Source organism: Triplophysa rosa, linkage group LG16, assembly GCF_024868665.1.
Source record: "Triplophysa rosa linkage group LG16, Trosa_1v2, whole genome shotgun sequence".
Lineage (NCBI taxonomy): Eukaryota > Metazoa > Chordata > Actinopteri > Cypriniformes > Nemacheilidae > Triplophysa > Triplophysa rosa.
Window position 1 is genome coordinate 17,841,735 of NC_079905.1, and position 15,991 is coordinate 17,857,725.

Genomic DNA, 15,991 nt, shown 5'->3' on the forward strand with positions numbered 1-15,991 from the left:
TCTTCCAAATATGTTTCTCTGTGTTCATCAGAACAAAGAAATTAATTGAGGTTTGGAACAATTCAAGGGTGAGTAAATGATGACAGATTTTTTATTTTTGGGTGAACTGTCCCATTAAGTAGACTTTTATTCAGAATTAAGCAATATTTCTTCACCTTTAGAACAGGGTTAGCACTGCTTTTGCAAGGTACACATTGTAAATTATTAACTGTTAATCTATAATCAAAGAAAAGCACAAGGAGAGTGATCGTGAAAAGGTCATGGTTTTCACAGCAGACCTGACCTTCTCACCTCTGTATGCTTGTAAAGAATAAACCAGTCCCAAAAGTCAAGAAAAAACTCCATTTACTTATAAAGATTGAGAATTTTATTGAACAATGCATTGTGTCCCTGTGTCATCTAGCTTGCAACTGCAAATACCAGATGTGCAAAAGTGCAAATACCAGATGTAATGATGTGAATTTATAACATAAAAACACGTTCTGTTGTAGATTTTGTATTGCAATAAATGTCTAAAAACAATGCATGTTGACACAACATGGTATCTGCATGATTCCCTATAATCAAACATACACTGTAGTATTTGACTTTACAGATTTGTTGGGTGGAGAGTATGGATACGTCCAGTTTATGCAAGCAATTTAATTGAACCAAAACCATGGACTTGAATCAATCACATGTGCTCATTCAAGGATTTACAATAGTTGTACTTTGGCAAAGGCTTGGCAAAAAACAGCATCTGGAGCTGTTAAACAACCAAAAAGAGTAGCTTTTAAAAGGCCATGTGCAATAGCCGGTGCTGCTGTCTGACCGCACAAAGGAAATCTTTAATTAAAAAATACTTACATTGTAGCAAATGTGCATGAGAGTAAAGCAGGTAAAACACCAGTGAGTAAAATCATGATTGTTTTTATATTACATTGTGCTACTGATGTCACGTTGAACCAGGATGTCTTGATTCTTTAAAAAAAAAAAAAAGTCAACGCTTATATCAACCTTAGCCAATCTGTGCATAGTACAGTCCAGCCACCTTTTATTTAATTTAATTAAAAAAAACTGTAAAAATAAACGTGGATCAGGCTAAAAACGTGTTCTAAAATGTCATTTTTAAAAGTCCAAAATTTCCCTTTTTATGAACGGCCGTGTGCTATTTTCCTCCGTATAAATGGATTTTGACAAAAGAGATGGTCTCAATGCATTCTTTATGGCCCTTTTCGTAAATGACAAAGATGTATTTGTTGTCCTCAGGAGAATTCCCCTCGAGCGATGTCATAGAGGAATAACCACTCGGTCCCGGCCAGATCTGAACCGCCTCCTTCTCCCATGACTTCCCGTCAGTGTAAGACCAGCGAAGAGTCAGATTGATTCCTGCACAAACGCCAATAAATCAATCTTAAATAATGATCTACTTTAATTGCTCTTTAAAAGACATTCTAATGACTGTTTCTCACTCTCTTGAGCATTGGCTGGGTTGGTGAAGTACAGCACTCCCTGTTTCTGCAGGGCACCAGCTGCTACAGCGGGATCCACCAGTGTTTTGTCAAACACCAGCTCCTCAACGGGCAGAGACTCGCCTCCATCCAGACTCCGTACTACTATTCGACAGTGGCAGTGGTAGTTGTTCTGGTTGCGAACATTGATGACAATGCTTCCGTCCTGAAGTTCCACTGGCTGAATGAACACACATGAAACAGCACAGCATGAGATAATGTATAGAGACACTTAGTAATAGACAAGTCCACTAGTTTTGGTCACTTGCAATAAATACGTTTGTGAAGTTATGTATGTAGTTTTCTGACATACAAATAAACAAATGATAACATTCATGTGCAGAAACATGCTGCACATGCTGAATATTAATAAATACCTGCAGGGGGCACCAGAAACAAGCAAAAACATTAAAATAACCTCAATGAGACTCAAATGAGGAGCTTTAAATATAAAACAATAACACTGTGATACTAATGAAGGTTCATGCTGTTACCTGACACTCATCTGGATTGAAGTCTAGATTCTGTTTAGGCTGGTTGTAAGGGATGCTCTTCAAAGCAGCTCCATATCTCCAGGATTTACCATGATCATCACTCAATATACAGAAGACCCCGTCACCAGCAATGGATCCATGGCCACAGACCACCAAGCGCCCCACTTTGGGAGGGTAGCGTTTCTGTAAACACAGGCATATCATGGAATATATCAAATATAAATATATATAAAAATAAAAAAGAATACTCTTATGTTTAATCATGTGGCCCTGTTTTATAATGAGCTTGTTTTTTACAGTTATATATCAAAGAAACAAGACGGTCATAACTGTGTCATAAACATTTTACCACGTGAGGTCAATGTTTTTTTGACAGTGGTAATTCACACCTGTATTCCAAAGCCAGGCCCAGGAGCAAAGCTCTTCACCCCCAGCTCAATGGACAGGTTTTGTGGTGTGCTCCACGTGAATCCATCATCCAGGCTCTCCACCATCATGGTGCTGGAGGGGCTGCACTGGTAACGATGGAAGCACAGAGAGTAGATGAGTATCACAGCACTTGTCTTCTTATCCACAACAACTGAACCCAAGTTCAGCCCATCTGCTAGAAAGCCGTCATCCACTATGAATGAGGTTGGAGACCAGGTGGCTCCTGAGAAAGAAAAGATTATTATTAAACCAAAGTCAATTCAATTTCACTAACCGAGTTGAAAAAGCAAAACTAGAAAATGATTGACAGTCCAATGACCGAAACAGTAACTGGGCATATAAATGTGGAAGGTCCACCTTTGTCTGTGGAACGTCTCATTGCAATAAATTTTGCCCCGATGTCACTTGATGACTGTTTTCTGGCTTCAGAGATTGCCAGCAGACTTCCACGTGGCGTGAAGGTTAGCAGGGGGATCCGATAGGTGTTCACCTGACCAGCTCCACCACCGACCCATAGCAACTGCTCGTCATATATGAGCGGGTCAATCTGTGCAGAGCAAAATTGTTGGGGTTATTAATAAAAAAATAGGTGTGTATATGTCCGCTGATCATGTCCTGTAATTGCTCTGTTTATATATCTGTTTATCAAGACGACGAGGCCAGAGGAAACTTTACATTATACTTGTATTGTAAGAACATCTATATAAACAGTTTATTGTTTTTAAACTGGTGCAACAGGACTGAAGTACGGAAAACATTGGTTTTTCTCCCTTATAAAATACTGTAGTATACTTCAATATTTACACTAGTAAATTGCAGTATTCTGTAGTATATTATAGTCATTACACTACTACACAGTATACTGTAGTATTAAATACAGTGAAATGATAAAATGTAGTAAGTACTGCAATACACTTTAATATTTAGTATGGTATGGTTCCAAACCACAGTTTACTATGGTATACTATACAGGCAGAATAATTATTATAAACGTGACGTTATACTCGTACAAAAGAACAGCATGAAATATACACTACAAAGAAAATGTAAGAGGTTTTGTCACATGATGGATTTTTGGATTAACGTTACCTGAGTGTAGTTCACACACGCGCACGGAAACACTGCAACGCAAAGTAAAGTTACAGTCCATAGATGTCGAATAAAATCCATTGGAACGATCAATGTGACCGTTTGTCCGCAGCCGTGCTCCCTTTTCTTGCGAAGATCCGACAATTTCTTTATCTGGGTTTGTTAGACACAACATATCAACAGCGGAAGCCTTTCATGCTTTAACCTACAGTCATATGACTGCCCGGCGGTGACGTCACAGTCACATGGCAAAATATTTGCATAAGAAAAAAATAGAGCGCTCTTGAAAAATCAAAATAGTGCCATTTTCAAGTATATACTGCCATACTTCCTACTATTTATAAAGCACAGTAGTTTGATTTATTTTGCTATATGTTACATAAATGTTTTTGACTATATTTGTATACTTTATTACTATAAAAGTAAAAGGCAGACTCAATTCCAGTGTCAGTTTGATTGTGTAAATGAGTTCAGCTTTTTTCCACAATGGAAAAAAATACACATCGTGTACATTCAATTATATTATCTTACATACAATCTCATCGTGTCTTTTTTATTCTCTACTAAACACCAACTTGTGGTTATGTTAGTTTTTCTCGCGTTGTATCCATTATATATCACTAACAGTTCAGTTCCATGTATACCAGGCACAATGTAGAAGCAGGTTGAAAAATATAAAAAGTTATTGTGGTTTTTATGCAGAAGGCGAAGGTCCTGTTTGCTTGAATGTGTTGACAGCAGTTTTGTCCGGCCAAAAATGGTGGCGTCGTTGACAAATGGCAGCAACCAGGTATGTATGTGGCTGCCAAAGACAATGTAACTCAATTCATTATTGCAAAGAATTTTCCAGCAGGAGAAGTAAGGAGTGAGATGAACCAGATTCAATCAATCATTGCTATGTTGGGTCTGTGGTGTGATTAACAGGAATGCATACAGAAGTCCTCCATTTACTGTATGCTGTACAGTTATAAACATTTCACAGGATTCTGAAGACCTTAAAGACACCAGAGAGCCAAGAAAAAATAGCATTTTAAATTTTGTAGGACAGGCTGCCAAAAAAGTGCAAAATATCAAATCAGTGAAAAGTAATGCAGCTTTTATAGTTTTATTAAAATAAATTACATAACGATAAATATACAAATTGTAAATATGGAAATACTGACATTGTAGGGTGCTGTTTTTTCCAATTCGTAAGTATCTGCTAAATGCATTATTTTCAATATTATTTTAGGCATTCTGTTATTTCCAGAAATGTATGGTTTTCAATGACATTTCATTCAGATTCATTATTCTGATCATGAAATGTTGGTTTGAAAGCACATTATGACATGGGACAGACACAACAAAAAAAAGATAAGACTCTGCTAACATGTTTCGAAATTAGACGTCCTTGAGACTGTAAATCTGCGGTCACACTTGACTTTTCGCTCCATTGACTTCTACGCATGAGAATGCAACAGACTGGAAACACAAGCCCCACTAAAGATATTTCGCATTTGGCTGCTGTGGAGGACATTTTTATTTTTATGCTTTTGTAAACTTGTGATTTACAAACTAATGTAAGAATATGTATTCATTACTTCTATTAACGATTGTTAATGCCTTTCTAGGAGTTTTTTACTGATTTATCTTTTTGAATGTAGCAGAACAGAGGCCTACGTGAGGTTTTGGTAGACCAAATTCTTCTAGAATGAATGATATCTTGTGTTATTGAGAAGGGAAGATGTGCATGGCCTTCGAGCTGTGGATAAGACTGAAACAAAGCATGGGAAAATGTAAAATGAGACTTGATTGGTGGAGAAAAGAGCAGTAGGGGTATAAAAATTAGTGATGGCCGGTTAGCGAACGAATTGTTCTTTTGAGCCGGTTCTTTTCAGTGAACCGGTCGATCCGGTTAACCAAATCGGACTGAACTGTTCTAAACAGTTCGCGTCTCCACTAAGCACTTAATCGCAAATTACTTGAATTACTCATTTTATGGCATGTCTGACAGTCCCTCTGACTCGAAAAAAAACATTTTATTATTCAGTTAGTCACAGTACTGAACTGAAGTGGGTGAAGAGGGAACTAATGAGCACGAGCAACTGATACTGAGCGGTTCCTTCGGACACGTTCGATTCGGAACCGATGATACTGCGCATGCGTGTAATTTCTAAAGCGAATAAAAAGCTTTTAGTCAGATATTTTATCAAACATCAGAGGTTTGATACTATAAAACACATTGGAAATATGTTTAGGACTTTATTACTGCCTTATCATCACTGTATGTACACTGATCTGCAGCACCGTTTACGTTCGTGCCACTGCTAGAGCGGTTCTCGTTCTCGAGTCAAGAACCGGTTGCAACAGCTTTCGATTCAGCAGTAAACTAATCGAAGCGAAGGCTGTTTCTTTCTGACACGTTCGATTGAGAACCGATGAGGATAGTGACTGAGCAATCACTGTGAGGCTACCGAACAGTGTGGACAATAGTGATGGCCCAGCTAACACATGACGTACGGGTTACGTAATTTATTGGTAATTTTTGGTAATTTCATGACTTACCAGCTAGCAACGTAGCTGGCACGTCCCCAGGCACATAATTTCATTACCAATAAATGACCAATTCATAACGTCACATTTACCGTCTCATAACGTTGCAGGATAACCAAGAACGGTCCAGTTAATATATTGGTTATATTTTGATATCAACATGATGACCTGCTGGTAACGTAACTGCCAGGTCGCAAGCACGTAATTTCATTACCATTTATATTAGCCCATGCTTAACATTGACGATTCACACGCCAATTATTATGCTTGTTTAAAACGTTTTTAGTCGGAACATTGTAAATCTGCAAGATTTACAAGATATTTAACACGCTATGCAGGCTGCTCTGTGTTGTATGGGAATATTAACAGCGCGTGCCTCCCGACTTGGCTCAAGTTCAGAGCAGCGCGCGCACAGCTGAACTGCGCCTGACAGGACCGCTCGTTTCTTCGAAGTTCTAATTTCACAACAATGGATTTAAAGACAGTGTTGGGAGTAATGCGTTACAAAAGTAATGCACTACAGTGACGTATTACCTTTTGCTGTAACGCAGTAGTGTAAGGCATTACTAATCAATTTTCAGTAATATTTTACTCGGTACATGTAATGCTTGCCTTACAACAAACTTTTCGCCCGAGAGACATTAACAAATCAAAAATCCCGAAATTCTATTTCCTATTCGTGAATAGACTCGTGTGGTGTCATTTATCTCCCTCTGGCTGGTGGAACTATTTAGTGATACTTTGAAAAAGCATAACTATTGTTATTCGAACATACATACTTCTTATAATTATTCTTGTTCCGCCAAAAGTTTGGCACGCTACTTGTCCCGCAGCTTTTGATGTAGACCCATGAATGAATACATCACATCGACGGGCCTATTCAGGAATGGTGTGCTATGACTTTTATAAGCGATTGGGTGGGGGGGGCGATAGGGTGGTGAAAAACCACCCGAAAAAATCCATTGACTTAACATTGCGCCCAACTTTGAGGGATCGTAGCTCCGAGAGAGGATATCGTAGAGACATGAAAATAATACACGATTTGAAGGGGTTATCAGGCTCTATAAGAACATCACTCACAATGGGATGTAAGTTGCACCCCTGCGGTGTGAGAGCCTCCCAAAATTTCCATATACTTATAATGGCGCCCATAGACTCCCATTCAAAACCTAGATACCTATATATTCAGGCGTTATTTTTTCGCTTTGGGCCCATGAATGAATATATCAAATCGAGCGGCCCATTGAGGAATGGTGTGTGATGACTTTTGGAAGCGATCGGGTGGAGGGGGTGCGATGGGGGGCGAATAAAAACCCGAAAAATCCCATTGACTTAACATTGCGCCCAACTTTGACGGGTTGTAGCTCCGAGTGAGGATATCGTAGAAACATGAAAATAATACACGATTTGAAGAGGCTATCAGGCTCTGTAAGAACATCACTCATAATGGGGTGTAAGTTGTACCCCTGGGGTGTAAGAGCCTCCCAATATTTCCCAATCACAGGAAGCATGCCCATATAAGGCGTAAAACGTCCCGTGTTGAATATCTTAGCAGTACAACCACTTAGAGACAAGGGTGTGGGCTCATTTTACTCAGGCTACCAATCAGTGTGACATGATCATTATGAAGTTATTAAGCCACGCCCATAGCAACCATTTACAGCAACCTAGCAACCGATCCCATAGACTCCCATTATAAAAAGTCCATGTGGATATCTTTGCAACACAGTGTCGTAGAGACAAGGGGATGGGCTCATTTGACTCACACAAACAATCAGTGTCACAGGATCATCTTGAAGCTATTAAGCCACGCCCATAGCAACCATTTACAGCAACCTAGCAACCGATCCCATAGACTCCCATTATTAAAGGTTCAGGTGGATATCTTTGCAACACAGTGTCATAGAGACAAGGGGGTGGGCTCGTTTTACTCAGGCAACCAATCAGTGTCCCAGGATCATCATGAAGCTTCGAAGCCACGCCCATAGCAACAAAACATGTCAGCCTAGCAACCGTTTAGCAATACCTATATCTCTACATCGGAACAATGTAGAGAGACGGGGGTTGGTTCTTTACACTCATAGCTTAGAGCATCATCAATTGGCATATACTAAGCCACGCCCATAGCAACCAAACACATTAGCCTAGCAACCGTTTAGCAAAACCTATATCTCTGCATCAGAACATCGTAGAGACATAGGGTTTGGTTAAATTCATTCATGGCTTAATGTGTTATCACCCTAGTGCCCAGTTCTGCGGTTTGCCACAAAGCATCACTCACATTTTCTTCAGAAAATGTACCTATCTAGTTTGTATTGTAACGCGGCATGATTTCAGCCTCTGAGCTAAAGGTCCGTGGCTATTGGCCCCGCCCGGTTCGCTGTAAGCGCCAGTGTTGCCATTTTCCAGCACAATTGGGCTATTTTGAAAATGCAGTTGCGGGAAAAATTATGGATCCGTGGGTTTTTGGGATACTTTCATAATGTACTGCGGCCGCCAAAATGTTTATTTATATTCTAAGGATAAATGTTAATTGATGAGATTCTTAATGTGTATTCATACTCAGATGAATACCTGGCTTCTCCAGGACCGGCCCGTTCTCAAAAGTGTGGGGAACGAGTGTCTGACAGGCAGGCTACAGTACAGGGAGGGACGTGGGTGCTCAGCTCAACCAAAGAGGAAAATATAGAGGTGGTATATGACAATGTATCCGAATTATGCTTTTACCAGTGTTTCGTATGGTGCATGTCACGTTGCACAATGAAAGAAATCACTCGTGAGTGTACAACAGTTGATTCTACCGGCTGCCACGTTTGACGTTTGAGCAGCGCTATACGAAGTCTAGAACAACTAAAACATTGATGTGCTTGTACAAATTATACAGTACATATGCAATAAATTTAACTATGCTTATTTCTTAAGCAAGTTTTTTCATGTCTTACGAAGAGAAAACACGTTTTGTCTCGAGCACACATGGGATCGATTTTAGAGGGACACTCCACCTAAAAACGAAAATTCTGTTATGGATTACTCACCCTCTAGTTGTTCCAAACCTGTATACATTTCTTTGTTCGGTTGAACACAAAGATATTTGGTAGAATGTTAGCAACTGAAAATTCTTTGGCATCATTGACTACCATAGCAGAAAAAAATATAATGGTAGTCAAAGGGGACCCAGAATTGTTTGCTTTCCTAAATCCCCCAAAACATATTTTGAGTTCATCAGAACAAAAAATATATACAATACCTAAGAAACCATTCAGATAAGTAAATATAGCAATATAAACGTCTTTTGGCAGTTGTTAACTTTGATTTGACACCGGAAATAATTGGGCTAGTATTTTTTTGTATTTATTTGTGTATAGCCTAGTTAATTCAAGAAATCAGCAGCAAAAAGTATTTTGTATTTTGAAAATACAATAATACAAAGACTTATTTTAGAATGTTAAGTTCTACTTCTGTAGTCATTTTGGTGAAAGTAACTCAAAAGTAATACAGGAGTCATGTAACCTATTACAATTCTGAGACAGTAATATTGTAAGGTAAGGGATTACTTTTAAATAACAGTAATCTTGTAATGTATTACAGTTTGGAAGTAACTTGCACAACACTGATTGAAGAGTTGTATAAATCGCATTTTAAATGAAATATTTACTCGTAAGCTGACAGAACGCCGTCTGACAGGAGTAACAACGCTTTTTTGAGGTGCTTCACTGACTGGAACAAAGTTCCTCTGACAGGAAATTTCGTTTTATCAGGTGAAAGATTCCAGTTGCTTTTCAACAAATGGCATTTATGAAAAAAATGAGAGTAAAGTGCCTGAAAGCACTGTTTAAGGTATTTATACAGCGGTGGGATCATCACCAAGATAGGAATGTTTCCTCTAACCAAAAAATTCATTCAGGTAAGACATATAGCCCAAGTGGTTTGTATGAAATGTATAAAATGTTCTTTTAAGTAATTATTTGGTTTTATTTTTATATTATTTAGCACTGGTGGCTGTTAAGAGCAGAGTGACCATGGCAACCGGAATATGCACTGAAGAGTGAAAACAGCAAAATTATGACAAAAGACCAACATCATCACATTAAGTAACACTCATTTCAAAGTGTTTTTGTTAATATTTATCTGTAAATTATTTTGTAGCATGCTTAAATCATATGTTATGTACACTGTCTTTATGCTGTTTTATAACTATTATATAGCTATTATGTATTTAAATAGGTGTTATACAAATTACTGTTAATTGATATAAACCTGTTCCACGTTTCTTGAAGATTTTATTCTTTTATTATTTTGACAGTTGTTGAAGCAAAATAATAAAATGTTATTGTTTACTGTTGTACAATAAATGAACTGAATTTTGAGTATGCATTTGTCATTTATATATGAATATATTAATAACTATCTTGACGTTGTCACAACGGTATGATTACGTAATCTGATGACCACACTTTCGTTGTGACAACGTAATCTAGTAACGGTGTGACAACTGGAAAAGTGAAATTCCTGGATTCGTTGCCACAACGTAACTTCGTGACGGTAGGCTCGTTTGAGATGGCCAGTTACGTCCGTCCAAGGTATTGTGAAGAGGAAGACGTGATATGCCGGACCCAACAATGCAGAAGAGCTGAAGGCCACATCAGAGCAACCTGGGCTCTCATAACACCTGAGCAGTGCCACAGACTGATCGACTCCATGCCACGCCGCATTGCTGCAGTAATTCAGGCAAATGGAGCCCCAACTAAGTATTGAGTGCTGTACATGCTCATACTTTTCATGTTCATACTTTTCAATTGGCCAAGATTTCTAAAAGTCCTTTCTTTGTATTGGTCTTAAGTAATATTCTAATTTTCTGAGATACTGAATTTGGGATTTTCATTAGTTGTCTGTTATAATCATCTAATTAAAAGAAATAAACGTTTGAAATATATCAGTCTGTGTGTAATGAATGAAAATAATATACAAGTTTCACTTTTTGAATGGAATTAGTGAAATAAATCAACTTTTTGATGATATTCTAATTATATGACCAGCACCTGTATGTGGATAAGGTAGCAATTAAAGTCATGGTTAGAATACCAAAGGACATTAAAGAGACCTTTGCACACTGAAAACAATTTGGAGTGAAGTTTACTTGAAAAAAGCTAGGCACGGTTTTCCACTCAGGAAATGTTAGTAAATTGATCAGAACTGTCCAAGTAAAGGCTAAACCCATGTATAAGTAGTTTTTACTAGAAATTCCCAAGTACGGGGTCAAGTAAATTTTACTCATCCTTTCAGGATATTTACCTTTGTAAATTTTATTTAAGTAATGCTTCTAAATATACGTAATATTTCTTAACAAGAGCCCTAGTTATCTTTTCCTCAGTAGTCTTTACTTGTTTGTTTTTTGTAAATATTACTTGAAATCATATGAGGTATTAATATGTGTTAAGTAATATGTATCTTAAGACCAAAAACGCTGACAGGTATTTCACAAAAATACTTTTATTCAGTGTTTGAATTCAAATATTTAACAGCTTATTTAAAAAACAGAGAAACAAATAAAAAAGGTTATCAAATAAATCAATTCAGATCCATTAAACCACCTTCACATTTCCTCTGGCATCAGTTAAAAATGTTTTATTGGTGAGAATGGTGAGTCCAATACCTGTGGAACAGATGAACATGGATGTTAATGCCACAATTAGATTATTTGTCATTAATAATTCAAATGAATTTATTGACCTTAATGCATTGAACATAGGCTAACGTTATACCAATTTTTAAACGTTAGAACAAATTAGTTCAAGATCCACCATTCTATCTGTAACAACAAGGCCAGTTCAGAGCTAGCTAAGGCAGAGTTAGCTAAGGGTAAGTTAACACAGTAGGCTACTGCAAGTTTATCAATATCATATTGGTTATATACGGAGCATAAACTTGATTTAACTTTATGAATATGCATTACATGGTTAAGTTATTTGTCTAAGTTACGTAATGTTAGACATACGAGACTTGACACTACGTTTAGCAAACTGAACACTGTCAACATATTAATAGCTTAATTTAGCATCACGTTAATTCTATTATCCATGTGCATAATAAAAAACAACCGCGTTTGCAAACGTCCAGAAATGTTAGCAATACCGAGACTCGATAACAAGAACTCGAACTCAAACAAACCAGCGAAAATAAAGTTTATTAACGCTGCACTATGATGCGGAGCCTGGTCACACCTCGGAGAAAAGAAAGCTAGACCCGCAAATCCGTGCCCACAGTTTTGTAATTCGTTCCCTCAGTTTAAAAATCCGTGCTCTCGGATTAATAAACTGTACCCACAGTTTACAAAACCGTACTCTCGGATTAATAAACTGTACCCACGGGTTTACAATCCGTGCTCTCGGTTTTGTAAACCGTCCCCTCAGTTTTTGAAATCTGTACCCACGAATTCATAATCTGTGCCCACGCTTTCGCAATCCGTGCTCATGGTTTTGCAAACTGTGCTCACGGATTTGTGGCCCCTCCCTCATTTTTGAAATCTAGTTCACCAACACAAGACAACAGGCTTCCAGGTATGATTAACGATTCTTATTCTTTATTGCTTTATTTTATTAAGGTAAAAAAATAAAATAGTCTAAACTACATTCTTACTAGGCATATCATTCAAAGCGACTCTCGATTTAAGAATGATATGCGTCATAATCTTGCCAATCTATTTATTTGTGAAATTCTAACAATTTCCCTTTTATGGTTTTACATGCACAAGTTGATGCAATTACAACAATAATAAATGTTATCTAATGGCAAACATCAATAAAAAATGAATCCATGGGTTCACCTGATAAAAATTTTAAGTTTTATCTCAAAATAATTTATGAATGCTGCATTTTTATTAGGGCTGTGCATTTAACGCGTTAATTATCATTAACATACATGCCTGGAAAAGTAACGTCATTAAATTATTTTTTAAGCAGTTAACGCACCTGCTTACCCAGACATAAGTACACTCTAAAAAAAATCCGTAAAAATAGGGGTTAATTTACTGTATTAAAATGAAGGAATTTTCAGTATTTGGTTTTTACAAGTGTTTTTCCGTGTTTTTAAAAACGCGTTGCATTCTGGGAGGAACTCCAAACCGCCAACCGTGTTAACCGCCAAAGGTGAAGAGAGGCAGCAAAGCCCTTTAAAGAAGGAAAGCAAGCAGCAACCTTCCGGGGTGCCTTCCACTTCACTTTTAGACAGACCCTCGCGAACTTCCCTAAGCACTTCCCCTCGGGGAATCCCCGCCGCCATTTTGAAGTGCGTTCCACTTCCTTAAGTGAAAGGTAAGTTTATATGGACATACCCTCATTCCCTCGATTTACACAGAGGAAGCGAATCTACTTCACATGTAGGCTACACTTCAAGCTGCTCTATATCCCACAATTCAACTTGATGTGACGTCACAGCAGATCGCTCAACTGTAGTCTATGGTGTATTCATTTTTTGTGTGAATGAAACGCATAATAACGTGTATTACAGATATTGTGAGATTTAATTGCATAATACGTCTAGCTAGCTTAGCCTATGTTTACAGTCAAAGTTTATACTACTGATGTTATGAATGTGTAATTTTATTTTTCTCCAATAGCTTATGCTGTATAAGATATATCTAGAGGATTTTTTTATATTTTCTACAACAACTGATATGAATTTGTTTCATGCACCATTCTATATACTATATACATAAGCGAATAATGGTTTATTTAATAATTCAGCTTCAAAGTGAATACCAAGTGATCAAGGGTTTAGTGCGTTCCATTTAAACCTTATTCACGAGTTCCGCCTGTAGTGGGCACTCGTGCAACGTAAGCAATGACGCGCACATCCGAGTCAACAGGCTTCGTCGGGCTTGTTCGACTTGATGTGGCGCCGCAAGATCCGACAGGCGGATGACATCAAAGTACCGCGAGAGCGATTCGAAAGCAAACTTCTTTTTCGAATCGCTCTCGCGGTACTTTGATGTCATCCGCATGTCGGATCTTTCGGCGCCGCATCAAGTCGAACAAGCCTGTATGCTTGGCTGAGGGTGCCTCACATGATCCATGGTAGCCGTTACGCTTTTTTTTGCCTTCTAGAAAACAGACAAGAATAACATAAAATAAAAGGGGGATACATAACAGATCCTACTACATACACATACATACATAAAACTAAACAATAGAGAAAAGAAAAATAATTGTTATACATATTATACATCATTTTCAAGATAATTAAATGATCATGCAGTCTATCCAATATTTATTTTATAACGAGATGTTTTTAAACCTTTCTTGTTTTTACGCTTTCTCCTATGGTAAATTTATAGACCCTTCCATCTCCCTATATAAGAGTATCTCTCTGGGGGCAGGGCAGGCGCCATCACAGGGCTCTTCGCATCAGTGGTCGTACCTCTGTGGTAAAAAGTCATTATATTTTGAACTAATATTAATTGTATTTTATTTTAAAATGAAATTATTATTTTAATCTTAAAGGCATAACTTTATGTGTTTTTTATTTAACGGGTTGATCAGCTTTGGTTAACCCGATCTTCTACCGCCAACGTTACCAGATACGCTCATTGAAAAATGTAAGTATAACCATTAGTCTAATTAACGTTTTAATAATTAGTCAGATTTATCTGACATATTTCTGAACACTGGTGCATTTATCATCGGGTGCTTTTTTTGTCACTGGGGCGAAAGAAATGGAGAGTTGGGCGGCAGCTATTTTTCCTCTCTCAAAACTAATAATTTTTTTAATAACTTAGCTTTTTTATGTATTATTAATATTAATTGTTTATTCTTGAGTTTGTGCCATGTAATGTTTAAAATATAATATAAACCATTATACAATACAATATTTACAGTATGAATTTGATGCAAAATTCACATTTTTAAGTTGAATTAACAAACCATTTTTACAGTGTGACTACCACATAGTGATAAGTAGGGCTGTCATGACCTTAACACAACGCCATAACAATATTATGGTAATATACTGTATATAAAAATTGTATAAATAATACTATCTGTCCAATTCATCTTTAAATTTGTTTAATCTTTTTTTGCCCACAGATCGCTCAAAATACAAGTGTATGCAGCTGTTAATGAAAAATGTTTAAGGGGTGCAAAACCACAACCTACTTTGTTAAAGTGTCAATCAGATAGTGGCACTGAATATGATATTATATGTGTAGTATTTAGATGATATCAAAAGTCATGTTATTAAAATCACTGTTAATGTCAATACTGGCATATTGTCATTTGTAAAATGAGGAACCTTAAAATGATCTGGGAAGATCAGCTAAATATTTAAAACAAAAAGTTATATGAACCAGTTTAGGAAAATGTAAATATTGTAATATTGACAATATGGGCTTAATAAGACTTGTTTCATAAATGTTTTTGATAAGATATGTTTTGCTTGGGCATTTTCATGTGTTCTGCCCTCTAGAAAGATCAAGTGTGTTCATAGATGCTAATACTACTGCGCGTGCCTGAGGGCATGAATGTGTGTTATGGGACAGCGGGCTGTTGGTCTGTGTGTGGATGACACATTGCTACAATGACTTGTGATGTGACCCCGATCACTGTTGTGTTTATGTAAGCAGGTCATGACTTGTCATATGACCTTCACACACACACACACACACACGCACGCACGCACGCACGCACACACACACACACACACGCACGCGCACACACGCACACACACACACACACACGCACACACACGCACACACACACACACGCAAGCACGCACACACACACACAAATTACAAATGCAAGTACAGACATATTTTCTTTTTAATGCACTCACATCTACGAGTATACCCCCTCTCAGGCACGCACACTTGTACTAAGCAACATATCGTACACATCCTTGTGTTAAGTAGAATTTTGTCCTCAAGATAAAAACAACAAACAGACCTCAACACAACAAGAAAAGACA

At 37.5% G+C, this 15,991-nt stretch overlaps 1 protein-coding gene across 1 annotated transcript; it reads right to left on the reverse strand.

The window, feature by feature from the left end:
• Nucleotides 1-153: 153 nt before the first annotated feature.
• Nucleotides 154-3,725, reverse strand: LOC130567026 (sialidase-1-like). The gene is made up of 6 exons (XM_057354898.1): nucleotides 3,503-3,725; nucleotides 2,771-2,960; nucleotides 2,374-2,636; nucleotides 1,985-2,167; nucleotides 1,452-1,671; nucleotides 154-1,368 (listed from the first exon to the last, which is right to left on the reverse strand). The coding sequence occupies exons 1-6, from the start codon at nucleotides 3,581-3,583 to the stop codon at nucleotides 1,148-1,150; spliced, it is 1,158 nt and encodes a 385-aa protein (XP_057210881.1). The 5' UTR covers nucleotides 3,584-3,725; the 3' UTR covers nucleotides 154-1,147.
• Nucleotides 3,726-15,991: the final 12,266 nt, after the last annotated feature.

Excerpts from the sequence above, each read along its gene's own strand:
- LOC130567026 (XM_057354898.1), bottom strand. The coding sequence starts at position 3,583 with ATGGATTTTATTCGACATCTATGGACTGTAACTTTACTTTGCGTTGCA. Across the intron at positions 2,961-3,502 it reads CGTGTGTGAACTACACTCAG|ATTGACCCGCTCATATATGA; the intron begins GTAACGTTAATC and ends TGCTCTGCACAG. Across the intron at positions 2,637-2,770 it reads GAGACGTTCCACAGACAAAG|GAGCCACCTGGTCTCCAACC; the intron begins GTGGACCTTCCA and ends TTTCTTTCTCAG.